The sequence below is a fragment of the Canariomyces notabilis genome (genome assembly GCF_033297395.1).
Source record: "Canariomyces notabilis strain CBS 508.74 unplaced genomic scaffold N656scaffold_17, whole genome shotgun sequence".
Lineage (NCBI taxonomy): Eukaryota > Fungi > Ascomycota > Sordariomycetes > Sordariales > Chaetomiaceae > Canariomyces > Canariomyces notabilis.
In genome coordinates, this window is record NW_027041839.1 from 112,568 (window position 1) to 139,767 (window position 27,200).

Sequence of the window (27,200 nt, forward strand, 5' to 3'; positions counted from 1 at the left end):
CAGCCTACGGGATATCAACTCATGCGCATCTGTCACGACAGCTCTGGGCCCAGTAGCAGGTCAAGAAGGTAGCGCATTATTTGCCTGGTGAATACAATGTAACAGGTATAGCGCGGTTCTCTTTTTATAATGACTGTAGTATTTCTCCGTACCGCGTCTGAGAGGGGTTTGCGGCGCAATGCCCGGCGCAACCTGGAATGCCGGATCGGGACGCCGAGGCCCTCCTTGGCAGGCCCGGGGATGCGGGTCCAATATGACTGCGGCGCAATGCAGATTTTGGATGCTTGGCGACCAACCGAAAAGCCCTACATGCTCCGAGGCATTCTAAACTGACTTACCTACAGATACATACCTCACTGTTGAACGGACTCTTGGAGAAGTGTCACCCTCAAAATGCGGGGTTTTGCTCCAGCTCTCTCCACTGAGGAGGAGGAGACTATTGAGCTGAATGATGGGGTTTCCAAAGTCGTGTGGGCTCAACAACCAGGAGTTTGGCTCGGTTCTGGCATGAAAATGGAGACGGAAGGTGGGGGGAGAATGGATCCGCAACCGCACTAAAACCCCATCTCCACCAAGCTTACTGGCTTCTCCCCACGGGGAAGGGGTTGGCTGACACCCAGAACACCCACCCTGCGCGTTGTCCGCTGTACGCTATCCTCCTACGGGCAGTCAAGCCGCTGCAGAGGTGGCAAGTCGTCACGAAAGTGAGCGCAGCATGTCAACTTGATCGCGACAGGCCTCCTGGACAGAACAGCAGGATACACATTACATCACGCTTGACAGATGTCGGTCCTTTTTATGAAACCGGGAGCAGGAGAAGAAGATTCGCAGGAACGTGGAAGTGGTGTCTCTAGTGTCAACGTGGTTTTTTCCAGTCTCATTGGCTCGCACAAAATCATCGCAGGGGACTCATCGTTTCCCCACCTGCAGTCTCCCGTCGCTCCTCCCGTTGGCCTCTCCCGTTGCCGATGTTTCCTGCCGGGTTCGTCAGACCCAAACCCGGTTCCTAGCTGCGGTGCTTGGCCGTGATCTTGGCATTTCTGGCCGACTCCCCACGGGCTTCCTGACGAATCCAGACCGGGGATAGGTGGGCTCAACAGGGATGGGCCACATGGTGAGGTTTTAGCACACACCGAGCTTGTTACGACAGGGGTATTTGTAGTCCGGCGATAAAAGAAGGATAAAAGTCGCTTCGAGCGCCCATCCCCTCGTGTATCCGCGACGAGTATCGTGTCGGACTGAACGCCTGGCCGCCCCGACCGAACAATACCCATCTCGGCCATCTCTAGTGACCAAGCGCAAAATGGCAGCCGCTTCGTTGGACGACTCTAACAAGGCCGCAACGAGCCACACAGAGATTTCCAATGGCGCCCCAAACCATGCGGCCCCTGAGAAGTGAGATTGTCCATGATCAGCCACCAGGGACCGCCATATACAGATGCTGACCGAGTTAGATTCGGCGAGTCCACGGTCGTCCTCGATCCCAAGGCCGAGGCGAGGCTCCGCATGAAGCTCGATTTCATGATTGTGCCGACCGTCTCGCTACTCTACTTGTTCTGCTTCATTGACAGAGCAAATATTGGTATGAGAACATCGACTTGACCCCAGCATGCGCTCACCCCTAACACTCTCACAGGAAACGCCAGGATTGCCGGCCTTGAGAACGATCTGGGGTTGAAGGGCTACGACTACAATGCCCTCCTCTCCGTCTTCTACATTTCCTACGTCCTGTTCGAGATCCCGTCAAACGTCATGTGCAAGTGGATTGGGCCCGGCTGGTTCATCCCCGGCATTTCACTCTGCTTTGGAGCCATCTCTATCGCCACGGCTTTTGTCCAAAACTTCTCTCAAGCTGCAGGTGTCCGATTCCTTCTCGGTGTGTTCGAGGCTGGGATGCTACCCGGTATTGCCTACTACTTGTCTCGATGGTATCGACGCGCGGAGCTTACCTTCCGCCTGTCGCTTTACATTGTCATGGCGCCCTTAGCCGGCGCTTTTGGAGGCCTCCTGGCCTCGGCAATTCTTACGTTGCCACATTTTGGAAGCCTCACTAGTTGGCGCATGATCTTTGCCATTGAAGGCATTGTCACTTGCGGATTAGCAATCATCAGGTAGGTCGAGTTCCGGCAGGACCACTCCTGATTACGGACGTGTGCTAACCCCCGGGCTCTCCCCAGCTTCTTCACGCTCACCGACCGGCCCGAGACAGCAAGGTGGCTCAGTCGCGAGGAGCGCGAACTTGCCGCCGCCCGCATCAGATCTGAGCGTGTCGCCACCACCGAGGTGCTCGATCGTATGGACAAGAAGAAGCTCCTCCAGGGCATTCTCAGCCCTGTCACGCTGTCGACGGCCGCTTGTTTCCTGCTAAACAATATTACCGTCCAGGGCCTGGCGTTCTTCGCTCCTACCATTGTCCGCACCATCTATCCAACCCAGACCACCGTCATGCAGCAGCTCCTGACCGTCCCACCCTATGCCGTCGGCGCTTTTTTTACCCTTTTCATCCCGTTGCTCAGCTGGCGTTTCGACCGCCGCCAGATCTTCCTGATTCTGTGTGCCCCGCTGGTCATCGTCGGTTACGCCATTTTCTTGGGTACTCTGGACGCTTCGCCACGCTATGCCGCCACCTTCCTCCTGTCCAGCTCCCTGTTCGCCGTCGGGCCCCTGAGCAATTCCCAAGTCAGCGCCAATGTTGTCTCGGATACAGCACGCAGCAGCGCCATCGGTCTGAATGGTGAGTCTTTCTCTCTCGCTCAATAAGTGGCTTGGTGGTTGAAGTTCGTGTTGTGCTAACGACCATAAACAGTCATGTGCGGCAACTTAGGCGGCCTCATCGCTACATGGAGTTACCTTCCCTGGGATGGGCCCAGATATCCTATCGGCAACGGTCTCAACTTGGCTGCTACTGCTGCCACATTGATCATTGCTACAGCTACACTGTTTTGGATGAAGCGGGATAATAAGGTGCGTGAGCGCCGCAATGCAGAGGAGGAGCTCGCGGGCATGTCCCTGCAGGAGATTCAGGACCTCGATTGGAGGCATCCCGACTTCCGGTGGAAGCCTTAAGACTGGCTGTCTTAGGGCAGGTTTGTCCCCTCTTTTATATTCTGTATCGCCTTAAAAACGTACATAGCTCTGTAATGTAGCGATGCTTCTTTTGCTTTTGATAACGTACCAGCTCTGCCACCATTTCGATTTAGAAAGCAAGTTGTTGATGGGCTCCTCTTGAAGTAATACTTTGCCTCCATGTCCTGAGAACTGCTTAAGAATTGCACTCGCCCCTATCGGTAAACGAAGGCTCCCGATGCCGCGCAACATAGCGATTACACGCACCACTTCTAACAGCTGAGAGACTCATCCCAATCCCCCTCTTCCCAGTTCAGTGAGCGCTCGGAGGATTATTGCCAAACCTTGTAAGACCTGGCACAATAGCTCGCTCGATCCAGTCCTGATGTTTTATCATCCCTTTCCTGACGGCCGGCACTTATCCTATCCACAATTCCATATTGGTAACTAGCTGGCAATATTGCACACAACGATGTACCGTAGGCATGATGCCGTTCCGAACAGTACGCAGGGTAATTGTGCACCGGCTTGAGTGCCTGGTATCCGACGTTCACTTTCAACTCACTGCAGGCACTGTTATGCATGCTGGTGGAACAAGAAACCGGAAAAGGTGAGCGTTCTGGTACAGGAGACCAGCACATAGCATATCAAGAAAACTAAGTGGTATCCTCCCTTTGTATATCAAGAGAACCAACAACACATAACATAACAAGAAAACCAAGTGGTATCCGCCCTGTATATATCCAGAAAACTATAAGAGAAAAAGCAGGCCAAGTCGCTCACACCTCATTAATTCAGCTCGCAAATGTTACTTAATCCCTCCTTGCTCTATAGCAGAAACCTCCTATTTCTGCCCATATCCCTCGACCGGGGGGCTGGGCGCCTGGAAGCCATTCGCCACCATTCCCGACTCAGGGTTGGAAAACTGCTGTTGTTGTTGGGGCGGGTAATAGTATTGCCCCTGAGGGTACTGCTGCTGCTGATTTTGAGGGTACTGCTGCTGCTGCTGCTGCTGCCGGTACTGCTGTTGCTGTTGCCACGCCATATCCTGCTGCTGGTGTTGCTGCTGTTGCCATGCCATATCCTGCTGCTGCTTCTGCTGGGCGACAGCCAGGTAGGCGGGCAGACCGTTGCTCGAGCTCGTGATGGGAACCATGGGCGGTCCTGAGGCCGGAGCGGTGGTGACGAAGCCCGTGGGCATCCCCCACCCTTGCTGCGCCTGCGACCAGAGGCCCCCCTGCTTGCGCGCGCCGAGGGTGAAGAGCAGCACGAGTAGGATAAACATGAACAGATAGTTGAAAAGGGGATCGACGATCAAAAGGGCTTCTATAGGGGCCATGCTGCCGCGGAAAATATAGCGCTCGGGATTCTGAAGCGTGTTGTGGGCATAGATAGCCATGCGAACAAGGAGACGAACGGAGTCGAGAATGGTGGCTACAAGGAGCAGGACGGCGGTCTGCGGGGAGTTTGGTCAGCGGGCCGAGACAAGCAGGAAAGCAGCGGCATGGCTTAATGCTCAGGGAGGGCGCTTACTTTGCGGAGGGCTGGGTTTTCCCTGAGTTTGTGAACGGCCTGCGAGGCAAGGGCAACCATTCCTAAGGATGTGATCCAGAAGAGGATGCGACAGGCGCCGTCCAGGCGGATACCGTGCAGCAGGTCCAGCAGCAACTGTGCTTCGTTCACGTTTGATCTTGAGGATCTTTGCATGTCGTAACTCCGTGCGGTGACTGAATGACCCAATGCAAAGGTTGAAAGTACCAGGGCAAAAAGAACAAACCCCCATCCCAGGATAACGTAGCGGAGTTGTTTGCGCCTTGGCATGAATTGGGCACCGTTGCTCAAACAGAGCAGAAAGCCGTTTGAGAGTTCGACGAAGGATATAAACAGGAAGATGTCGGCGAGACCAGTGAATAACTCGGCCGTCACGGCTATGTGGTCCTCAGCTTGCCGGACGTAGTAGATGTAATTCGAGGTAAACGTGTCGTTGTCGAGGTAAATGTAGTACCAGATCCTCAACCCGAATACGACAACATAACCAATCGATGCTCTGATGGAACAGTCAGTGTCGGCTCGTCACGGAAGGAGGCTGGCGGGATGGGTTGTCTCACATAATCCAGAATGGATACACCACTTTAATCCAAGTGACACCTACTCGAGCTGGATCACCCTTTCTGCGCGCTAGACATAGACTGATGAGCCACAAGATACCCAGCGGCTTGACCCAGAGCCCCGCGAGAACAAGGGCGGCGACGGAGTAGACGCCATATTCGCCAAAGTAGGAGCTCATGACCAGGCCTTTCAGTTGGCGTGTCCGCGTGTCTTGGAGAGCCAGTCAGGGGGTTGAAATGTAAACAGACGGGAGTTATTGGGGAGTAAAAGCAAGATCAACCAAGAGAAGTGAAGTTGAGAAATTGAGGCTCATACAAAATTTTGAGCATTGTCAGACAGACAAGTTCGCTAACCCAGATGTTCACGCAGAGGATGGCAGCCAGGTAATTTAAGGTTACCAGGGGGGTTGAGCAGTCCAAGCCTAACCAAGGGTAAGAGCGGTCGAATATCGCACCGTAACACAGGCCAAGAATTTTTGCATCTGGCGACTGGTCGCGACGCACACAGCCAGCCTCGTCCCCGCGTGGGTGAGAGTCCCTCGCCAGTTCATTCGTGTACTGTACATAGGTATTATGGCTTACCACCCTGCATTGTCGCCTGGCTTCGATGTTGCTGACATCGCAATCTACTGTGCCAGATTTGCAAGCTAACTAGGATAAGCCGCAACGGTCAAGATGTCCCCTCCACAGTTTCCAAGGTTCGCTCCGAGGATAAGCGTATGGTGACCGAAATTCATACAGAAAATCAAATCCACAACTAGTCAGCATAGTGATTGCCTTGTCGAGGTCGAAGGTCAGTTGAATTGACGCCCAACCAGCCAGGAAAGGACGATCTCCACATACTCCGTACGACGCGTCGATTCTCGATGCGACAGTGACCCGATTTTTCGGGAAAGGGGCTCTTTCACAACCTAAATTTGGCGGAGTCGTTTAGCGACGTAGGGTTGGGGCGCTTTGGGGCGCTGCGCCACCAGATGCGGTGGAGCCACCTGATGTTCTGCAGGGCTACCCTGTTCCGCCATGCTCTTACCCCATCTCATTCGCTATCGCCCATTTCAACTTGCATCAGATGCGGGGTCCAACTGGGCTGTGTGCTGAGTGCGAACTTCGAAGGAACCTCCACGGCTTGGAAGCTGTAAGCCTGTGCCCGTGAGACAGACACGGAGAAGGCCTCGTCCATCTTTCTGAGCCTTCGACGCAGCCTTCGAGCAGCGTGTGGGACACCAACTGGCAGTTCCTTTGAGAGCAGCCATTGTTTGTACTAACGCTGTGATTGCCCATCTCTGGATCCAGGGCCATTGCATAAGGTACCCATGGAATGTATGGTGGATTTGGGACTCAGTTACTGTACTTCGTACCTACCGGCCAGCGATTGCCTGGTGAGCCTGCGTACCATCTCCCAGCGAACACCCCTAGGCACTCGATACATAAAATGAAAGCTGAGCAAAGCTGAGACTTGGGCTACCAGAAGGACAGAAGGTATGTGTCTCCTACCTTATAGTCGAGAAGACACTGCGAATGATCCCCTGAAGTGACCTTTACGGATACCTAATTCCCCAATCCTTATCTGCGAGCTGATAAGGCAGACCAAAGGAAACCCCCAGCACCCTTGAGTCTCACACAGCTGGCCGATGCTAATAAATGGGCTGCGTGGTTGTTGATTGACCAAAAAGTAAACCATTTATCAACGAGCTTGTTAACGTGGTCTGGTGTTGCAAATATACAGATGATACAATTGCATACAGTTCGCCGCTCCGCAACAGACCTGGATGCGGCAGGAACAGAACAGTGGCCCTTGATTGCCTTAAACGGGAAAAAAAAGGGAGAGCCCACTTCAACCCATTCACCGAACTGGCAATTCGATGCGAGACGAGGGCCGGGTTGATGTCGGCATCTCGGAGAACGGAAAAGAGCGAAAGGGACGTGTACCCCTCAGTTTTGATTCCTGAATCCTTAGTATCGGGAGCAAGACTCGGCATCCCACTCCGAGGACCGCCGTTCCGTGTTCGGAGGAGACTCCGAGCAGCGCCAGTTGGCTGGTTCCATCGAAGTGGGCTTTTGTTTGTCAACGCCCTGACGGGCAGAAGGGGTTGATAAGCGCTCTTATCGCCAATGACGGCTGGCATGCTTGTGCATGCTTGCATCGGCGGGGTGAAGCCTTCGGCCCCTCGACAGCTCTAGACCTACAGACCATATGCATGATCGCATCCGATTGGTAACTGAGTTATCGAGCTGCTTATCAGTGTTACGCGCAGGTGGTCAGTCATGAGGAACAGGATGTTTCTCTCGAACATGTCAGTCCATGGGCGAAGAGCATCGTGCCTGAGATATAAATATTGATGAAGTTCTCATCACCATTCAATGTGCTAGGACATTTGCACGACAGTAAAAGGGCGCTCCTCATCCCCGCCGCGGCCAAACCGACAGGATATCACCAGGCCCTCTTCCTCTCTTCGTAAAAGAACCCCCTATTTACTGACCAACCTTCCTCTTTCAGACCACAGGCACCAACCATGGGTTCTGTCGTGGCCGATCGCCCCTATCCCCTGGATCCTCTGACGCTATCCGAGATCGAGGTAGCGATTACGACTGTCAAAAAGACCCATGGCCAGGTCTTCTTCAATGTCGTTACCCTGCACGAGCCGCGGAAGGCTGAGATGACTGCATGGCTCGCGGACGCAGATGCGGCGCCTCGGCCAAAGCGTGTCGCTGACGTCGTGGTTATTGCCCCGGGCGGGAAGGTGTATGACGGGCTCGTGGACTTGGAAACGGTCACCATCACAAAATGGGAGCTTCTTGACGGGGAACAGCCGATTGTACGCGGAGCTCAATGAAGACGGGAGTTATGGAAGCGTGCTGACCGTATTCATTCTAGATCACCATGGAAGAGCTCCAGTTGGTCGAACACATTGTCCGCAAAGACCCCAAGGTCATCGAGCAATGCATAATCAGCGGCATCGCTCCTGAGGACATGGATAAGGTGTACTGTGACCCGTGGACCATTGGGTACGACGAGAGGTTTGGCAGCTCGGTTCGGCTTCAGCAAGCTTTGATGTACTACCGACCGGAAATCGACAATTGCCAATACACATACCCGCTCGACTTCTGCCCCATCTATGATGCAGACAAGGGGGAGATCATTGCCATCGACATCCCCAAGGTACGCCGCCCCCTGAGCAAGGCGGCGCCCTTGGACTACCACCCAGCGGCAGTGGAGAAAAGGGGCGGATATCGGACCAACCTGAAACCCATCAACATCACGCAGCCCGAGGGTGTGTCCTTCAAAATCACCGGGAGAGAGCTTGAGTGGCAGAACTGGAAGTTCCACATCGGGTTCAACTACCGAGAAGGGATCGTGCTCAACAACATCACCTTCAACGACAAGGGAACCGTGCGGCCCATCTTCTACAGACTGTCCCTGGCTGAGATGGTGGTGCCTTAGTAAGTCGACTCCTGACCACCCTCAGCACCGAGCGTAACTGACAGCAAACCACAGTGGCAACCCCGAGCACCCTCACCACCGCAAACATGCCCTTGACCAGGGAGAGTACGGTGCCGGCTACATGGCCAATAGTCTCTCGCTTGGCTGCGACTGCAAGGGCTCGATTCACTACCTCGACGCTCACTTCCCCACGCGGGCCGGTGGCGTGCGAACCATCAAGAATGCCATCTGTATCCACGAGGAGGACGCGGGTATCCTCTTCAAGCACAGCGACTTCCGCGACGACTCCGTCATCGTGACACGCGGGCGCAAGCTCATCATCCAGCAGATCTTCACGGCGGCCAACTATGAGTACGTGGTTGCGTGGGTCTTCCACCAGGACGGCACCATCCAGCCCGAGATCAAGCTGACGGGCATCCTCAACACATACGCCATGGACCCGGAGGAGGACACACACGGATGGGGCACCCAGGTGTACCCTGGCGTGAATGCCCACAACCACCAGCATCTCTTTTGCCTGCGCATCGATGCCAACGTCGACGGACCCAACAACACCGTCTTCATGTCTGACGCCGTGCCGAGCGACGCGCCTGTGGGCAGCCCCGAAAACTTTTACGGTAACGCCTTCTACAACAAGCGCACCAAGCTGTCGACGACGGGCGAGGCCATGACCGATTACAACGGCGCTACGTCTCGGACGTGGGAGATCGCTAACACTAACAAGCTGAACCCCTTCAGCAAAAAACCCGTCAGCTACAAACTCGTTAGCAGAGAGGCTCCTGGCCTTCTACCCAAACCGAACTCACTCGTATGGAAGCGCGCTCCCTTTGCCCGCCATGCTGTGCACGTAACCAGGTGTAAGCGCCCCCCTTCCCCCTTTTCCCTTGCCAACTCCCCACCCATCAAGCCCACCCCCACACTAACCCGCACCCGCACACACCACAGACAAAGACGACCAGTTATACCCAGCCGGACGGCACGTGCCGCAGACCTCGGGCGACAAGCCCGTGGGGCTGGCCGAATGGATTGGCGACGGCAGCGAGAGCATCGACAACACGGACGTGGTGCTCTGGCACACCTTTGGCGTCACCCACTTCCCATCCCCCGAGGATTTCCCTGTCATGCCGGCCGAGCCCATGACGCTGCTGCTGCGGCCGCGCAACTTTTTCGCCGGCAATCCCGTCATGGACGTCCCTCCTTCCTACGCGAGCACGCCGAGCCAGCTGCTCAGGGGCGAAGGCGGGGTGAGAGGTGTTGTCGACGCGGTTAGTAGGTTGGCGTTTTCTGATGCTGGCGGGAATGCGAATGGGAATGGGAATGCGAATGGGAATGGCGCAGGCTGCTGCCAAGGGTGAAGGTCAGTCTTGAATCCTGAGAGGTCTGGGTTTGGTGGCTTCTGGATTGGATTTGGTGATTGGGGCGTATTGCCACTGCCACGGGAATAGGGGTGTTGTACTGTAATGACTGTATGCGATTGCAATGCCATTGAGATTCACTCACTTCATGCTGGAGCCACCGGCGAAAGAGTCGTTTCCGTGGTCTTTCATGAGACCTCGATGGTTGCTGCTTGGAGCGTACCTCAGTAGGAGCGAAGCCTGTCCTTGATGTCTTTCCTAAAGCCAGGCGAATTTGATCAAGGTAGGTACGGTAGCTGGTTCTGTAGTCGAGATGCTCTCAATGGTCTGACTGCCACAGAGATGTGATGTCTCCAGGTGCAGCCAGGATGGACTTGAATCCGCAGCAAACAGAAGGTACACCTTCGACTTCACGAAAGCACCTGAACTCGAAAGAATGCTGTGAGTACTGAGGTGAAAAGCCCCAGGCAAGCTGTGTTAGGTTAGGTCGGTTGCCGTCCGGTACTTACCTACCTTACCTATAGAACTCGCTCCTTGATCTTCCAGCGCAATGCCCGACCTGCCTTACTCTAGGTATGGGTGTTCTTTCCCGGCGGACTATCCAGACGAGACCCTTGGTTCCAGGTTCGATGGCTTTTGGTGAACACACTGGAACACCCACTACCTTATCTGAATCTTAGGATGGCTCTTGCCATCAGACGCGCTCAAGGCTGGCTAGGCTCGCGGCTGGTTCTTGCCCTTTGCCCCCGGAAATGGTACCTCGCGTTCGTTTGCGCTGCAGTCATGGAAAGAGCAACGTCTGGCACGCGGCTTGGACTTCCCCTATGGACGACCAGGCTCGAGACGAGAACACCGCTGGAGGAAGTAGCACGCTCGTCGTAGCCACGGGTCTTGTCCTGCATATTTATACCCGCTTCTCTTCCTGACAACCGAACTCCAAACCTTCACCCAACGTGCTGCAGTCAGAGCTGTGGTGCCCATCTTAATCTTAATTATCGCCTCCATTCTCAGCATCTTGCACACTCTTTCAAGCAGTCATTCCTCAATATCCTCATCATGAAGTTTACCGCCGCCCTCTTTACCGCCGTCCTCGGCGCCGCCGCTATCCAGGCTTTGCCCACGGAAGCTCAAGCTACGCCTCCGTCTCCGCCTCCAGCTGATCCACCTGTCACAATTCCCCCCGGCGAGGTTCCTCCTCCCCCGGGCAATCCCTCCCCAGCCGATCCTCCTCTGGCCAATCCTCCTCCGGCATCTTCGCTTGGTCAAGGGTCTGCAGGCCAAGGTTATCCTGACCAGGGTCAGCCAGGTCAAGCACCTCCAGTCTACAAACCTGCTCCTCCACCACCGGCCTATCCAACTGCTCAACCACCTCCAAGCTATCCACCTGCCGAAGCACCTCCGGTCTACCCACCTGCTGAAGCGCCCTCGTACCCGCCTGCTCCGGCTCCATCTGTCTACCCTTCTGGCCAGGCTCCTCCTGCTCCCTCGTATGCTGAGCCTCCCTCTGTCTATGTACCCGGGAATCCCAAGCCAGTTTACGGGAACAAGGAACTCCGCCCCGGTCTTCCTCCCTGTGGCGGCTTCGATTTGGACCTTGACTCGAGCCGCACCTGTCCCCAAAACGACTTCACGAACTGGGCGGGCGGTCTGATGACTGGACGCGGACAACCCAAATCTGTCATGGGAACCATCATCATTCCTCCCGTAAAGTGCAACGGCCATCACTGCAAAGCCGGGACCATTGGCTCGGCATGGTTGCGCATCGATCGCGAGGTGTACGGAGGGCAGCCGTACCCGGACAGCATCCTGCAAGCTGGCGTCGGAATGTGTTTGGATGGTGGTGTGCCGACATATGTGGCGTGGTACGTATATTCCCTAATCCCCTCCCATCCTGATCATGTAACTTAACGTTCTGTAATCTGACCTCATATCAACAGGGTCAAGGGTGCCACATTGGAGGCCTGGGACTTGCTACATGACATGTGGGAAGGTGATGCCATCACGTTGAAGTTGGAGGCGTCCTCGCGCTTCGACGCGTCTGTCACCTTCACGACAAAGAACGGGTGCTCCGTGGCCTCTATCAAGGATCAGCCTCAAGTTAGCGGGGGCGGACCGGGCGCGGGCGCTGCCGGTGGTGCTGACTCTGGAACTGCTGGCAGTGATGGTGGTGCGGGTAGTGACGGCGCTGGTGGCCGCGCCGGAGGTGGCGCTGGCGGTGGTGAGGGTGCGGGCAGAGACTCCTCGTGAGATCAAGTGCAGATGGCTTGGGATGGCAGGGAGTCATGGCGCTCGGATTGTGTTCATGTGTGGTATTGAGGGCCTTGACGGAAAAGGACAGCAAAGGCGTTGATTGAAGTATTTGGGGAAGTACTGTCAGATAGCGTTAGCGTTCGCGAGCCTCCTTTCTCTAAACCTCTGTGGGGGTGTAATGTTAGTGTCTCTCTACAGCGCCGTCCTCGGATTGAGTGAACCAGCTCTGCAGTGACCGTAACTCTGTGGTGTTCGGAACAACCTGGAAAGCAGGATGATTCACATGTACTCCGTACACCGATCGACGATGAGACAGCCTGAACCAAGAAGCCGTCTACTGGTGGCCCACGCCGGGGGCAATCCGGAATATCACAACCAATCTTCCATGCTCTGGTCTACTACCTCGACGTACACGCAGAATACAGACTAGTACAAGCCGAGACGGCATGCCTTCAGTCTACCTCGTCGGCTATCACAGCCCCTTCGGGAGGTGTATATGGCGGGCTTGCACTCCAGGCCTGTGTGACGTATCTGCGGAGACATCTGTGTCAGGGGTATGGGGTCGGGTCGGCCTGCCGTGCTAAACAGAGTCACTCACTTGGTATGCGAACCCCTGGCGGCAAGCTCGCCTTTTTGGTTGCGGAACGTAACAGTAGTGTAAGCAAGCGTCTTACCGACTGTTCCAACCCCGGCAGCATGTTGTTGTCAGTCTTTACGTGTGCAACTAACTGGAGATAAGAATCTGCATACTCTTGTCACAGGTAGCTGTGGCATGGATCTTGTCGCCGACTTTTCCGCCGCTGCTGAGGTACGTTACTGGCAAGTTATTTAGTAGGGTAGACAATGAAGCTGGGAGAGAATGTCGTGATGGTAGTTACCGTTGAGGTCTGTCGACACGCCGGTTGCGTAGAGACCCATTGAGGCAACGGCCAGCGAGCCGCCCAGGTCGACCATGCTGGCTATGGTGCCGCCATGGAGAATTTTTAATCGGTTCTGTTCATGTTGAAAGAGGAGGGTATGAGCGGATGCGGTCTCAAAGGGTATCAGGGGTCCATGGCTGCCCCTGGCACCAGGCAAACCTCATCTTACGGTGTGGTCTTTGGTAATGTCTAGCTCAAAATCGACTTTTCCTTCTGTGGCATTGGTGATGCGGAGCTTGAGTAGAGTAAGCATTGAGAGATCTATTCTTTAAAGGGGGGGGGGAGGTGAGGGAGGTGTTTGCCTACGTGCGGCCCAAAGAGTCTGGGGAAGGTTGTCAAGCGCTCGTCAGTGGCGCTTTGGAACCTCATGAGAAGGCTTATTTATTACCGTGGCTCAAGACCAGACTCGGCCATGAAGGACTTTAGGACCTATGGGTAGGAGGGTTAGTTTTTTTTGGCTGGGGTTCTGGCATTGGGAACTTGAAGGCGATTGGAAGTTGGAGGTTGGATCATACCGATCGGACAAATCTCGCAGGGGGCAGTTTAGTCGGCATTTTCGCTTGTGATATAAACTTGAACTCTGTAATGGTTGGTTGGTGGTGACCCCAAGATGTATGAGCCTTGTATGAGGTGCGGTGGTAGTGATACTGGCGGGACTGATGAGGAGGACGGGAGTTGTGACGGGGGTGAGTGACAGGCTTGCGGTGCCTACAGTATCCGCTCCAGCTAACCCGCACTGTGGTGGTTCCCAGAACTCGGGATTCTTTAGCCAAGCCGCTGTGATCCTGTCATTCACGCTGCCGGGCCCCTGTCCGATCCGTTTCCCACCCCTGCAAGTTGCAACCTACAGCCCGCATCAGCCTCAACGCCTCGAGACAACGACATCAAAGAAATTTTGGAACGGATTAACTGACCATAAATATCGAACAATTGCACTCGACACCATTGGGCCTCTCCGCCTCTGCGCAGCTCGCGAGGTCACATCTTCAACGATAATGCGATAAAACGGGAACAAAAAGTTTGCTGCGCAAAGCACAGCGAGCCTAGCAACATGTCGCTGGCGCCGCAGTCGTACCAGCTCTCCGACTACTTGGAGAAGCTGCCCGGGACGACGTTCCGGAAACTCTACCAGCAGCCGTCGACAGCGTTTGCCATCTTTCGCCGGATGCTGCCGGCCCTTGGTATGTGTCTGCCACTGTGGACGAATTTCCCCCGCTTCGGCTTACATTGCTTTGCGCCTAGCCAAGGTGTTCGTCCAGGCCCTCCTCTACATGCCATCGCCCATGTTGTTATCTGAGCTAGATGTGTGGGTACGCGCCGAGGGCAAGATGCAGCGCGACCGTGCCCTCTCGATCCTACGATCTCTACACATAATCCAGATCACGCCGCCCGGCAAGGACAAGCCTCAAGAACTGCAACTTACGACCAACTTCAAAAACAGCCTGCGCCTAGCCCTCGAAGGCGGCGGGACACACAGCAGTTTTGGTGTCCCAAGCACGCTGCCCGTCGACCCCCGTATTGACATTGCTCATCTCGATAACTACGCACGTAAGAAGTGGGAGGATATTCTGCACTATGTCGTCAACAGCGTCCCGGTGCATGGCGAAGGAGGTGGTGCGGGATCTGGTGCGGGAGGACCCAAGGCCAGCGTGAAAGACCTGCTGCTGGCGGGGCGCTTGGTCGAGCGCAGATCCGACACGCGAGGTGGAGTCGGCATCACACAGGCGGGCTTCACTTTCCTCCTACAAGAGGCTGGCGCGCAGGTATGGACCCTGCTGCTGCTCTGGCTCGAGGCAGCAGACCACTCCAAAGCGCAGCAGGGCCAACAAGCCGCCGCCGCCGAGTCCAAACCCGACAGCATCGACATGCTCTCCTTCCTCTTCATGCTGGCCTCGCTCGAGCTCGGGCGCGCGTACGACACGGACGCCCTGACCGAGACGCGGCGCAACATGCTCCCCGCCCTCGTCGACTTTGGCCTCATCTACATCCCCCGCGAGGACACGCGCCAGTACTTCCCCACGCGGCTGGCCACGACCCTGACGAGCGGCGCGTCGGCGCTCCGCTCCGTCTCTTCCGGGTTCGCGGCCGCCACGACCAACACGTCCGGCGACACCTCCAGCCTAGGCACAACCGCGGCCGACGCGCCGAGCAGCAAGGGCTTCATCATCATCGAGACCAACTACCGCGTGTACGCCTACACGTCGTCTCCCCTACAAATCGCCGTGCTCGCCTTGTTCACACAGCTCAACATGCGCTTCGCGGGCATGGTTACCGGCCGGCTGACGCGCGACTCGATCCGGCGCGCCATCGGCTTCGGCATCACGGCCGACCAGATCATCAGCTACCTGGCGGCGCACGCGCACGAGCAAATGGTGCGTGCGGCGGCCGCGACGGGCCGCCCCGTGCTCCCGCCCACCGTGGTGGACCAGATCCGGCTGTGGCAGCTCGAGAACGAGCGCATGCGCACCACAGCCGGCTTCTTGTTCAAGGACTTTGACACGCCCGACGAGTACGCGGCGCTGTGCTCCTACGCCGAGGAGATTGGCGTGCTGGTGTGGAAGAGCGACAGGCGGAAGATGTTCTTCGCTAGCAAGATGGAGCAGTTGAGGGACTACCTGAAGAGTCGGAAGAAGGCCGAGTGAAAGGCTTGGTTTCTATATTTGGAGCTATCAGGATAAAAAAGCGAGCTTGAGGAGTTTGCCATGGGACCCGGAGTCATTGATGAGTTTTGCATGGATGGAGTTGGCGGGTGTATGTCTAGAAAGTGTGATTAGGCTATGGTCTGCTCGTAGGAAGTGCTCAGCGGGTTGGCCTTGTGTTTATTGTTGCTTTCTCTCCACCGAGGCAGCTTCGTTATTGCTGCCGAATGTCTACATATGCTATAAGGTCCATTCGACCATTTGTACTATGCAGGCAAGTTCCATCCCATCATAACTGCAAATAGCCTTGATGTTGATCCTCTCCTACACCTATCTAACAATATTTAGGGGTATCGTCATGGTTGTAAGAGCTGATTGCATCCCCATGTAACCGGACAATGTTGCGCCATAACCCCGAGCCGTTGATCATCCCTAACTCTAAGCATGCCAAACGACAGAGATCCATAAACACCAGCGCGGCCCCAACCCAGCTGTCAGAAGAAACCACACCGAGGAAGATAGAAACAATCAGAGGAACAGTTCCAGTCCCAACCATGCCCTCACCCTCGGCCGACGTATGTCATCCCATTCGTCCATTTAAGAACCCCCATGCTGAACGCATCCCCTCGAAGTCTCCCGCCCGACCCCTTTGCCCAAACAAGAAGCATCACTCCGCCGAAAAGGAAGCACCACTGAAATTCCTCTTCAATCTACCCATGATGCCTCGCCCCTTATCTCCCCATGCGGCCCCAATCTCTTCCGGCACAAGTGCCTCCACCCGCAGCAGAATATTGTCTTGACCGGTTACCACCAAATCAAATATGTTAGTTTCGGCAGGGAGCAGTGTAACGTCACGCCTCATGCGCGCGTACAGCACCCGCCAGGCGCGGAAGGACTCGCGCGCCTCGTCCGTTATGCACTGCTTCCCGAGGTGGGCCAGGGTGCGGTGGCAGAGGGCGACATCGTCTGCGCGGCTGACAGTGGCGGCGGAGTTTTTTTTGAATTGGATGTTGCTTTCTCGTCCAGCCGGCTTGTTACTGCGGCTAGTATTGCTGCTGACGGCGTGGACTCTGGAGGATGAGGATGGCGCTTCGCCATGTCCAAGTTGTGCTGCTGACCTCTGCAGGATGGCGCCGCTCGTAGCGGATTGAGGGATACGGCTGGTGCGGGTCGTCGTGGGAGTTTTGTGGTTGTTGAGGATGGGCTTTCGGACAACTCGCATGAAGGCAGAGACGTGGGGATCATGCATGCTGCCACCGTCTACGTGCGCTTCTATGAGGGAACCGAGGGCGTCCGGCGCTAGTAGCTCGTTGCAGAACATGTCGTGTATCGATGTATATCGTCCGGTCCAGTATGGAGCTGGCATGGCCTTTGTGACAAAACGAGGGTCACTGGGTTCAGGGGTTGACCACGGCTGAAGCGGCCGCGGGATCGCCCCAGGATCTTGGTCGTTCCTAGGCTGATCAGGAGTCGAAGTTGATGGTTTCTGGGCAACCCCCAAAAAGGATGTGCGGATACTTCTTTGAAAGGGCGCGGCAATGTCCGAATTGACAGATTCACCGCTGATGTTGCGGCTGCTGGTGTACCCTTGGCTGAGTCGAGAGCCCCGGGAGCGAGACATGGTGGTGCTCGAAAATGTGGTGACGGTCCGTGATTTTGGAATTCGGCAATTCGCGTGCGTGGTGCTACCATCTGTTTGCTTGGGATTGAAGGCCAGGTTCTCGTCATTGCTGTAATTGATTCCGCTGGTAAAAGGGTGAGAGACCTGCTGGGCATGAGCAGAAGTTGAAGCGCTCTGAGACATCGAGCAGAAGCTGGATATGGACGAGTCGGTAAGCATCACTGGGGCGATTGGCTTGACTCGTCGGAGCCTGGCAACCGATTTTGTTCGTCCCGGGAAGCAAGAGCTTTTCTGTGTTGGAGTTCTCTCCATCTCTGGACGACAGCCTCAAAAAGGTAGACGATCCCAAGCACGGTGTTGAGGAGAAGATCAACACCCTTAAAGTAGAGAACGCCGAGGGCCAGGCGGGAAAAGAGTAGCCAAGTGCGCAGAATCCGCGCCGAAATCGACAAGAGGCTGTATACCGTGTCCTTTTGTAGGTAGAGTGCTGCGCGAGTCGAGGCGAATGCGAGCCGAACTGTAGACCACAAGAGTTGGCCAAATATGATGATCAAATCGGCGAGATCGCGGAAAGCTGTGCCAGGGGTAAGAAAAATGTCCCTAATATTGCTCTGCTGATGTGCTTTGCTGGTCGTTCCAGGCCTGGCTGCCAAGGGAATGGGTTCGCTTCGGGAGTGCGGGCTACGAGAGGGACTGGTCATGGCGAATTAGTACTGGGTGCAGAATGGATATCAAGATCTCTTGAGGCAGTAAAGAGGTAAAGTGTCTCTGAATGGCCGGCCGTCGCCACACTTGAAGCTGAGAAGCTGAATGACCTGGCCGCTGGCGATGTGACCTGTGTCGTAGTTCAGGCTCATGCCCGGGCTGGATGATGACGCACCTTTTTGGAACTTATCACCGGGTCGCGCTCCCCGATTCAGGCCAGCGAGAACAGATATGGTTTGGGCGAGATGGTGAGGGAAGGCGGTTGTCGGCGAGCTGGGGAAGTCGCACAGATGGTCGGGTTGAGCGTTACTACCTGCGTAGTAGAGGCAGTGGTAATGGTAAAGCGCTGGGTGATGGGGAAGGAGTAAGCCACAAGATACGGCTGGTAAGAAAACAGATGAATGGGCTTGAGCATGCAAAAACTGTTTCATCAGAAGGCAATGGACTGCAATTTCCACGCCTGTTCGCACGTGTTGAAACTCTTGCCCCTTAAAGCCAAAATAAACTGTGCAATAATGTAGTATGGTCATGTAAGCAACTCATACCGACCCCATTCCACATTGTCTCCAGGAAACAACTGAACCCAGAACACCATGTCTGCTCCGAAAGATCTATTCTATATAACTTCTGGTCGAAGGCTCATGCTGCCAAAGCTGTAAGTCGTACGCGGTGCCAAGTCACAATAGTTGCCGGCACCTCTAACACGGCCTTGGTCCGCAAACTGCATCTAAAGCATTGCGCCATTGGCCCGCGGCTTCCGGCTCGATTCCCATCCTTCGATCTTGAATTTGAAGGTCTCGTCCCCGAAGCCTCTCGGGATTGGATTGCCATTTGAGTCCCAAAGGGCACGTTCTGTATATGTGACGTTGCCATCCCAGTCTACAAGCAGGATTGTCTGGCGCTGCGTGCCGTAGAGGCCTGTCTCGAACCCGTTAGGTTGGTCATCTGGCCGAGCTACCATCGTGAGTGTCTCGGCAGCCGGGGAGTCGTGTCCCTTCCTCTCCACATCGCCACGATGCTGTGCTTCCCTCATTTCCTCTTGATGCTCCTTGCCACCGAAGGCTGGAATGAAGATAGAGTTCTTCAGCAGCGGGAGGCCGTCGTCCAAGTCTATGGTATGGTCTGATGGGAACTTATCCGAGTCTAGAATCTTGAAGAATGAGTCTAGTAATTCGCTCTCGGTGCTCGAACTTCCCGAGGTCGCAGCAACGGCGTCGTTCAACATATCGATACCGTCGCGAATCTTGGGCCAGAGCAATGCGTTGTTGTTCTCCGCTGTTGGTTCAAGGTAGGTGGCATTGCTTAGACCATAGGTCTGGCCCCGCTGGCCGCAGATCCAGGGAACCTGATCGACGTGGTCGCACCGATTGGAGATAATGGCAAGCGGCTCGATGTTCTTTTCCCCCTTCACCTTTCGCAGCTTGCCGCAGATCAGTGAAAAGCCCCCGACGCCTTTGACCTCGCCGCTGTCCAGCATGCGATGCACAAACTGTGCTGTTGACTCGGCTGGGTCCGCGCGTAGCCAAGCTGTCACCATGCCACCGCGGCTGCGCTGAGCGTGCACAGGGTGCGCGGCATTGTGCGAGTCCAGCTCGCGGTAGTTTGTAAGTACGGCGAAGTTGCCACCCTTGGTAATGCCTAGCCAGGTTCCTCGTTCGGCCCGTTGCAAGTCTCGACTGGAGAGAATATGAACATCGCCGGGCGGACTGCTTATACCGGCCTCATTTGGCTTCCGTGCTGACCCGTTTGCTGATCCGCCGGGTATGTGCGACTCTGGTTGGGTTGTCCACCAATGCGGCCTACTGGTCGGCCGAAGAATGTACTCGTCTCGGTTGTCAAGGACAATTAGCGCGTATTTGGGGTGCGCCGTCGTAAGGAGGACAATACACATATCCGCTTGTCTGCTGTTCAAGGAGCGCTGCGTGGCATAAACCTTGGGCAATCACAGGAGACAAAAGTACCGCTCTGGTGATCGTGTTGGTTCCGCCGGTATCTGAAACCTCAAGATACTTCGAGTTTGGGACAGTTTAAAATTGTGTGATCTGGACTTTCTCTGGATATTTATTTCTGTTCCCGACTCGAAGCATCAGGTTAGGTTTTGGCCTGGGCCGGTGAGGGATCGAAAGGTGCGGGCTCGGCAGCAGATCGAATCAGGCCACGCATTAACGCCCCCGGCCATCCATGGATCCAATGTAGCGTTTAGTATGTCCTTGCCAGCCAGGGTCCAGATACATTCCATTTATCTTGCCCTGAACGGAAAGGAGATTGTCCAGTTTGCGCGTGTCCGAGGACTGCCCGACTTTCCAGAGGATTTTGCATTGAAGCTGATGCACTTCGTAGTACAGTGCGCTGCAGACCAACAGGAGAGGATGACAACGCTCAACTCAAACCGGATGACGAACGAGAAACTTATGACACCACAACAGCATCCGACCCCGTTAATAATCTAGCGTATGCATGTAGTAGTAATATGCGGGGCCCCGGTCCGGAGGGTTGGGGTACCCGCCCCGTTGGTAGACAGCCCGTGGACTTCCATGATCATGGCAGGGGAGGTTGCCGGATCATGTCCCTTGTGCCTGACGCAGAAACCAGATCTAGATTGGTGACACGCAAGATCAGCCTGGGTTTCGGTTGGGGTGTTCCCTCGTATATTCGTTCTGAGCGCAAGGACTGCTACTCCAGGATCACTATATGAGATGAAACCCACACATTTGTCGTGTGATTGTCTGGTGAAGGGACAGGATGCCGTCACGAGCTCAATTCTAACCTCAAGTTGAAGGAGAAACTCCAACAGCACCTGTGACGTACTCTCTGTGGCCGTTGTGAAGAAGTCCAACCAATCAAATCCACCCTTGCAGAACCATCTTGGGTTTGTTGCAGGCGTCGTTTTGTGCCACTGCGGGGTCACTTACAGTGGCCGTGGAAAACTCTGATTTGACTCACTCAAGAGGGGCACACAGCCAGGGACCAACTATTTCAGCGACATCGGGAAGCGAGGCCTGCCAGTTTCCAAAAAATTTCTCTGCATCTTCTCGAACCTTTCCCTCGACCGCGATTGCCATTGCACCAGAAACCAAGAACGACACAAGAACTATACGCAATGTGCGGTACAGACTCCACGAACGGTGCCAATGGCACGAACGGTGCCAATGGCACGAACGGTGTCTCGAACGGGGTATGTGCTGCAAGTCCCGATCCGCAAGCGTCCATTGGACTCCCTTATCTCGAGGACCGGCTGTTGTGATACTGATATGCTTTGCGACACAAGGGCGCCCATTTCCGCTCGAATCCTTACCAACCGGTCGGCGATTTCTTGTCCAATGTCGGTAGCTTCAAGATTATCGAATCGACTCTGCGAGGTCCGTAATCGGCACCAGTCTTTCCCTCAGTTGGCCCCCATTAACCTCCGTGCTTAGAGGGCGAGCAATTCGCCAACGCCTACTTCGACACCGAGACTAAGATCAAGATGTTGGTAACCCCGGCCCTTGAAACCGCGAAACCATAGGAATGGTCGTTGACTGACTGTTGTTGTCTGTGACTAGTGCCAAGGGTACGGTGCCCTTTACCCCGCTTAACGGTCGCTTACCACTGACCTCGGCCTCAAATAGCGCTCGATGCCTTTGGTGTCGACTACATCGAATTGACATCGCCTGCCGCTTCAGAACAGTCTCGCAAGGATTGCGAGGCCATCTGCAAGCTTGGTTTGAAGGTGCGCTCCCCGCCCGCTTGCCGAAGCAAAAGGAATGAATTGCCGGCTAACCCGTTGATAGGCCAAGATTTTGACACGTGAGTCACCGATCTCGGCACCTTACATTCCATTTAGCGTTAGCGTCTAACGCCCCACAAGATGTTCGCTGTGATATGCGCGATGCCAAGCTCGCTGTCGAGACTGGCGTTGACGGCCTTGACGTGGTGATTGGCACGTCTAGCTTCCTCCGAGAACATAGCCATGGCAAGGATATGGCATATATCGAAAAGACCGCCATTGAGGTCATCGAGTACATCAAGTCTAAGGGCCTTGAAGTAAGATGTGAGTTGGCCTCCTCTTTTGCACCCATCAAACATCGGCGCACCTTGCACTGCGGGCCTCCGGTGCCTTAGTTATCTCGACACCAGACTCGGGATCCTGCCATGGCGGTGGTCAGGACTGGTGATTTGGTTGGGGACTTGAAGACCGGACATGCGAGGGGAATCAATTGCCCCAGGGGGTGTCCAGTCCTTACGGGGTGCACTGCACCCTTAGTCAATCCTGCCAATCGAGACCATGGCTTGTTGCGTGGCTTCGATACTGACACTCAGCAGTCTCGAGTGAGGATTCCTTCCGCTCCGACCTGGTCGATCTGCTTTCGCTATACCGGGCTGTCGACAAGGTTGGCGTCAACCGTGTTGGTATTGCCGATACCGTCGGCTGCGCATCTCCCAGGCAGGTCTACGACGTATGTGCTCTATGAACCTCGCGTTTCGGTCCCACCACTGACTCGTGGATAATAGCTTGTCCGGACGCTGAGAGGCGTCGTTTGTACGTCCGCCGGGTCCTGCTGATCGGGGTTCTGCTGACTGGTACTAGCTTGCGACATTGAAACCCACTTCCACAACGACACTGGCTGCAGTATTGCCAATGCGTGCGTTCACCCAGTCTGTCCTGCTAGTAAACACAATGCTGACCTTTTCCAGTTACTGCGCCCTGGAGGCCGGCGCTACTCATATCGACACCAGCGTCCTTGGCAGTGAGTTACCCCCGAATGAATTCGTGCACGAAAGAGGAAACTTACCAGATCCGTGTAGTTGGTGAGCGTAACGGCATTACACCCCTTGGCGGCCTCTTGGCTCGCATGGTGGTTACAAGCCCTGAGTATGTCAAGAGCAAGTATAAGCTCCACATGCTCAAGGAGGTAAGTGGCGTCACAGTATCCGCATGAATTCTTTCTGACTTCCTGCAGATTGAGGACATGGTAGCCGAGGCTGTAGAGGTTAACACCCCCTTCAACAACCCCATTACTGGCTTCTGTGCCTTCACCCACAAGGCTGGCATCCACGCCAAGGCTATCCTCAACAACCCCAGCACATATGAGATTCTCAACCCGGCCGATTTTGGCTTGACTCGCTATGTCCACTTTGCGTCGCGCCTGACAGGCTGGAACGCCGTCAAGACGAGAGTAGGACAGCTTGGCCTCAACATGACCGATGATCAAGTCAAGGAAGTGTATGTACCTGGAATGGACAGAGAAGGGGACAAGGCTAACCAACTGTCTACAGTACCGCCAAGATCAAGGCACTCGCCGATGTACGGCCTATCGCTATTGACGACGCGGACTCAATCATCCGGAGCTTTCATCTAGGTCTGAGTGAGCGGCCTGGCGCAGAACCCCCCGTAGAGATACAAAATGGCGAGCCGGTAGAGGTCACAAACGCGGCTTAAGTCGATTGCAGTTCGTTGGCGTTGTACGACAGGGTATTGGTTACGTGCTTGCTGGCCACATCATTTCCGGAGTTGATTGCGAATCAGGGAAAAGGAGAAGCTCGGTTCGCAAAAATCTCATCGCATAGTCGACCATTTTCGGAAGGAAAAAGTCCTGCATGATATCAGAGATCAAGGCAAAAAGAGAGACACGAAAAGGAAGGCCTCAGACGATCAACGCCATTGTGTTGGGATTTGTTGGTGAATTTGAGGGGAGTATAGCCGGCTCTGCCATGAGAAGTCTCTCGGTTTGACTTGGGAATCTCGCAAAAAGATGGTGGGACTACAGCCTCATGTGATACAGCAGCAAGCTGGCCTAACTTCTAGTGTTGTAAAGCAACCATGAGGTAGACATCGACGACCAATTAGATCTATATCGAGAGGTTTCGTGATTGTGGTGTTGAGGCGGCAGCTACCTGACGACGTCATCATGCATGCAGGCGCAGTGGAAGACCCTTCGGGCAGCGAGACGAGAGATTTTGTCGTGGTATACCTCACGCAGTAAGGCAGTTATTTAATAAAAGCCCCCGAGAGAACGTAGATCATATCGCGAACCCCGTCCGTCAGGCTGCAGCACACTGCAGAGCAATGAAGATGATCAACGGTGCAGATGTTGAGCCCAATCCGGGTGCCACTTCGCAAGGCTAGAGAGGCCCCCACTCACATATCCGCATCTCAACACTTGGAAGAATGCAGCGGCGGAGAATACGAGAAGTAGCACCACCCACCATATGGAAGTATGGAGAAGCGCGCTGGCCCCAGCAACGTTTGCTCGGCTACTATTTTCTGCGCAGTTTAGGCGTTGATGGGTGGTTGTTAAAGAGTCGTTCCCGTGGCCAGCTTTATTGCGGGCAAAGGAGGAGAGCTACACGAGCTCTGACAGGGGACCAGTGACAGAAAGCAAGCCGTAGTACTCTATAACTCTGAAGACCACGTAGAAATTGGGGCTGTCCAGCCTCGCCGCTCAAAATGGGCATTACTGCAATTCTTGTTTGGGCTCTTTTTCAACAATAAGCAGACGTTTGCTCAAAGCTCGTAGAATTGATGAAAAGAGTGACGGGAAGTGGGTGATACAGCCGCACAGGCCACATAATGCATGCGCTTGGCCAGTGCACTTCGGCAGTTTTGGCTCCCTCCCCTCCTTAGGCTCTCATACCCCTGCTATTTTTGGTCAGCTCAAACCCATTTGTGTCGTCATCAGACCAACATCTTGGACACAGACCGCTGCGTTTTTGCAACCCCTTCCGCACCCCTCTTTCTCCGCCCTTCCAAACCGTCTGATATATCCCACCTGTCAGAGGAAGTACACAGACAGTTCAGCAAACAAAACTTGGGATCAGAAAAGTCTAGGCTTGTGAGTGCCTGGCCTGCGCTCCGCACTCTTCTCCACCTGTCCATTTGTTCGTCCGCTCTCCCTTGCTATGGCCTACAGGTCAAATGCACCCGATCTTCCTCGCCGTTACGAGGCGGACCGTGATCGCTACTCTGAAATTCGAGATCGATTCGAAGACGATGACGACCGTCTTTACGTGCGGCGTGTGAGCTCCCGGCCCCCGCCGCCCCGCGATCGGTCCGTTGACGACCGCTCTGAACGACGTTTCCGCCCGCATGAGGAGGACGGTGTGGTGTTTCGCGAACGTGAACGTCGTCGCGTGGTCTACGATGATGAACCTCTAAGGCGTCGGCCTTCCCCGCCTCCGGATCTGCGACGAAGATCACCCCCACCCTTGGAATTTGAGCGCTCCTCCAGAGTTGTTATCGAGAAGGAGAGATTTCGCAGCCCGTCTCCACCTCCATTACGGCGGCCACCTCGGCCTCTAAGACGCCAGTCGAGTCTCGACACATTTGATCGGAGGCCTAGGGGCTACTTTGAGCGCGACGAATACGATGTGCCAGCGAGGCGCGATGATTACCGCGTGCCACCCTATGTGGACATGCCACTACCGAGATCAAGGGCATTGCCTCCTCCTAGGGTGTATGACCGGGAATATTACGATGAAATCCAGGTCTCTGATCCCCACCGCTTCGGCGATGAGGACTTCCACATCCCGGGAGAGCGGGTACGTGAGAGGGAAATTGTCCGCACCCGTCGCAGAACCCGCAGCCGGGAGTCAAGGGCCACCAGGAGATCAAGGTCAAGCAGCACTAGCTCTTCGAGCAGTTCCGGCGGCACTACGCTGAGGAGCGAATATCCCAAGAAGGGCAAGACTCGCATCCCTGCCCGTTTGGTCTCCAAGAGAGCTCTCATCGATCTTGGGTATCCGTTCATCGAAGAGGTAAGCTGCCCGGCTCTGGGCAGGAAACAGCAGGCAGACGCTGATAGCCTCATGTAGGGCAAAACCATTGTAGTTCAAAAAGCGCTTGGGCAACAGAATATTGATGACTTACTGAAGCTCAGCGATGACTACAAGAAAAGTAGGTCGTCAGTGCTCAGAACGGCCAACATGACGGCGCTAACCCACGGATCCAGGTGAACTCGAGATTATCGCAGCTCGCTCAAGCGCGGGCGACATCATCGAAGAACGTCGAACCGAAATCGTGGAGATGTCCGCGCCGCCTCGAGCGTCAAACGGGCCCGTCATTATTGATGCCCGTCCGCCCCCACAGCAGCCGGTAGAGGTTGTCAAGACCACTCTGATCCGCGACGTCTCGCCCGACAGGCGGACGTACACGACGGCGTCCTACGACACGAGCACCTCGTACGACACGACCTCGTACGCCACCACGAGCACCAGCGCCACGCCCGTCATCGTCGACACCCGGGCCCGCGAGGTGTCGGAACGGGTGCCCGTGGGGCCGCTCGCCCTGGTGACGACGGACCACCGCAGCCGCTCCGTGTCACGCCCCAGGCGTGGCTCGCGCGACTCGGACGAGCTGCGGTCCGAGATCAGACACCTCGAGCGGCAGCTCGCGCGGAGGGAGAGGCGGTCGAGCCGGGGCGGCGGAGAGCTGGTCCGCGCCGAGAGGCTCTCGACGGGCGAGCTGGTCCTCTACGAGGAGGAGGTGGAAACCCTGGAGGAGCCTGCCCGCGGAGGCGTCAGGATTGAGAAGGATAAGAGAGGTAGGCTGTCTATTAGCGTGCCGAGGCGCCGATGATGGGTTGGCGGTGCGTTTTTCTTCTCCGCTTCTCTACCAGACTTTTGTGGTTTATGGTGTTCCTTTGCTTCGTTAGGGTAGGGGTTGTGCTCTTTTTACCTTTTTTGACTTCCATCTCTGTTTTTCTTCCCTTTCTTTTTGTGCCGTTTGTCCTGTCTTTCCCGGGGCATCAAACTGAGATAAGGGCTATACTGACGTGTGTTCCAACCCTACAGGACCCCCGCCAAGGCTGATGAAGGCTATGCTGGCGACGCTGACTTGATTGTCTGTGCTGTCAGAGGCCGGAGTCTCGTGGATTGGACTATTTGGAGAAGGGGAGGTGGAAGTACACGGTATCTGACGATGGGGATACATATGGGAGATTTCTCTGCGTCGGGATACGGCGTATCTGGTTTGAGGTCAGGAGAATAGTCGGCCTTATTATCGGTGATGAGTTATGACTAATGACAAGAGTGGTTGATGTTTTCATGTTTCTTTAGCTGATTAGATGCTAGTCCGCCAGCAGGATGTTGGGTGATGTACTGAAGTCTGAAGATGGCT

General features: G+C 55.2%; 12 protein-coding genes across 12 annotated transcripts; 6 read left to right on the forward strand and 6 right to left on the reverse strand.

The window, feature by feature from the left end:
• Positions 1-1,303: 1,303 nt before the first annotated feature.
• N656DRAFT_799577 (MFS general substrate transporter) lies at positions 1,304-3,066 on the forward strand (the record flags this gene model as incomplete). The annotated part of the gene is made up of 5 exons (XM_064817887.1): positions 1,304-1,395; positions 1,455-1,582; positions 1,637-2,111; positions 2,178-2,734; positions 2,807-3,066. 5 exons carry the CDS (start codon positions 1,304-1,306, stop codon positions 3,064-3,066), a joined length of 1,512 nt encoding a protein of 503 aa, XP_064668417.1.
• Positions 3,067-3,910: 844 nt separating this feature from the next.
• On the reverse strand, positions 3,911-5,353 carry N656DRAFT_769776 (uncharacterized protein; the record flags this gene model as incomplete). The annotated part of the gene is made up of 3 exons (XM_064813726.1): positions 3,911-4,522; positions 4,600-5,113; positions 5,175-5,353. 3 exons carry the CDS (start codon positions 5,351-5,353, stop codon positions 3,911-3,913), a joined length of 1,305 nt encoding a protein of 434 aa, XP_064668418.1.
• Positions 5,354-6,600: 1,247 nt separating this feature from the next.
• On the reverse strand, positions 6,601-7,361 carry N656DRAFT_781158 (uncharacterized protein). The gene is made up of 2 exons (XM_064815531.1): positions 6,768-7,361; positions 6,601-6,653 (listed from the first exon to the last, which is right to left on the reverse strand). Exon 1 carries the CDS (start codon positions 7,298-7,300, stop codon positions 6,809-6,811), a length of 492 nt encoding a protein of 163 aa, XP_064668419.1. The 5' UTR covers positions 7,301-7,361; the 3' UTR covers positions 6,601-6,653; positions 6,768-6,808.
• Positions 7,362-7,687: 326 nt separating this feature from the next.
• On the forward strand, positions 7,688-9,971 carry N656DRAFT_769777 (uncharacterized protein; the record flags this gene model as incomplete). The annotated part of the gene is made up of 4 exons (XM_064813727.1): positions 7,688-7,990; positions 8,050-8,615; positions 8,671-9,473; positions 9,562-9,971. The coding sequence occupies 4 exons, from the start codon at positions 7,688-7,690 to the stop codon at positions 9,969-9,971; spliced, it is 2,082 nt and encodes a 693-aa protein (XP_064668420.1).
• A 1,056-nt stretch (positions 9,972-11,027) lies between these two features.
• Positions 11,028-12,218, forward strand: N656DRAFT_769778 (uncharacterized protein; the record flags this gene model as incomplete). Its single annotated transcript, XM_064813728.1, has 2 exons — positions 11,028-11,833; positions 11,909-12,218. The coding sequence occupies 2 exons, from the start codon at positions 11,028-11,030 to the stop codon at positions 12,216-12,218; spliced, it is 1,116 nt and encodes a 371-aa protein (XP_064668421.1).
• Positions 12,219-12,673: 455 nt separating this feature from the next.
• N656DRAFT_799581 (Thioesterase/thiol ester dehydrase-isomerase) lies at positions 12,674-13,695 on the reverse strand (the record flags this gene model as incomplete). Its single annotated transcript, XM_064817888.1, has 8 exons — positions 12,674-12,752; positions 12,820-12,898; positions 12,972-13,037; positions 13,100-13,214; positions 13,311-13,376; positions 13,448-13,463; positions 13,530-13,570; positions 13,657-13,695. The coding sequence occupies 8 exons, from the start codon at positions 13,693-13,695 to the stop codon at positions 12,674-12,676; spliced, it is 501 nt and encodes a 166-aa protein (XP_064668422.1).
• A 497-nt stretch (positions 13,696-14,192) lies between these two features.
• N656DRAFT_712849 (transcription factor Tfb2) lies at positions 14,193-15,783 on the forward strand (the record flags this gene model as incomplete). The annotated part of the gene is made up of 2 exons (XM_064811855.1): positions 14,193-14,322; positions 14,384-15,783. 2 exons carry the CDS (start codon positions 14,193-14,195, stop codon positions 15,781-15,783), a joined length of 1,530 nt encoding a protein of 509 aa, XP_064668423.1.
• A 332-nt stretch (positions 15,784-16,115) lies between these two features.
• On the reverse strand, positions 16,116-17,832 carry N656DRAFT_183066 (uncharacterized protein). The gene has a single exon (XM_064808781.1). It carries the CDS (start codon positions 17,711-17,713, stop codon positions 16,448-16,450), a length of 1,266 nt encoding a protein of 421 aa, XP_064668424.1. The 5' UTR covers positions 17,714-17,832; the 3' UTR covers positions 16,116-16,447.
• N656DRAFT_183065 (uncharacterized protein) lies at positions 17,833-18,734 on the reverse strand. The gene is made up of 2 exons (XM_064808780.1): positions 18,282-18,734; positions 17,833-18,094 (listed from the first exon to the last, which is right to left on the reverse strand). Exons 1-2 carry the CDS (start codon positions 18,634-18,636, stop codon positions 17,952-17,954), a joined length of 498 nt encoding a protein of 165 aa, XP_064668425.1. The 5' UTR covers positions 18,637-18,734; the 3' UTR covers positions 17,833-17,951.
• A 99-nt stretch (positions 18,735-18,833) lies between these two features.
• Positions 18,834-19,997, reverse strand: N656DRAFT_713007 (uncharacterized protein; the record flags this gene model as incomplete). The annotated part of the gene is made up of 1 exon (XM_064811864.1): positions 18,834-19,997. The coding sequence occupies one exon, from the start codon at positions 19,995-19,997 to the stop codon at positions 18,834-18,836; it is 1,164 nt and encodes a 387-aa protein (XP_064668426.1).
• An 884-nt stretch (positions 19,998-20,881) lies between these two features.
• Positions 20,882-23,890, forward strand: N656DRAFT_183035 (homocitrate synthase). Its single transcript, XM_064808779.1, has 14 exons — positions 20,882-21,281; positions 21,375-21,465; positions 21,523-21,574; positions 21,649-21,656; positions 21,715-21,815; positions 21,877-21,892; positions 21,954-22,136; positions 22,409-22,542; positions 22,598-22,625; positions 22,674-22,728; positions 22,781-22,833; positions 22,892-22,998; positions 23,047-23,309; positions 23,363-23,890. Exons 1-14 carry the CDS (start codon positions 21,207-21,209, stop codon positions 23,523-23,525), a joined length of 1,329 nt encoding a protein of 442 aa, XP_064668427.1. The 5' UTR covers positions 20,882-21,206; the 3' UTR covers positions 23,526-23,890.
• An 813-nt stretch (positions 23,891-24,703) lies between these two features.
• N656DRAFT_183256 (uncharacterized protein) lies at positions 24,704-26,880 on the forward strand. Its single transcript, XM_064808783.1, has 3 exons — positions 24,704-25,840; positions 25,898-25,979; positions 26,035-26,880. The coding sequence occupies exons 1-3, from the start codon at positions 24,986-24,988 to the stop codon at positions 26,658-26,660; spliced, it is 1,563 nt and encodes a 520-aa protein (XP_064668428.1). The 5' UTR covers positions 24,704-24,985; the 3' UTR covers positions 26,661-26,880.
• Positions 26,881-27,200: the final 320 nt, after the last annotated feature.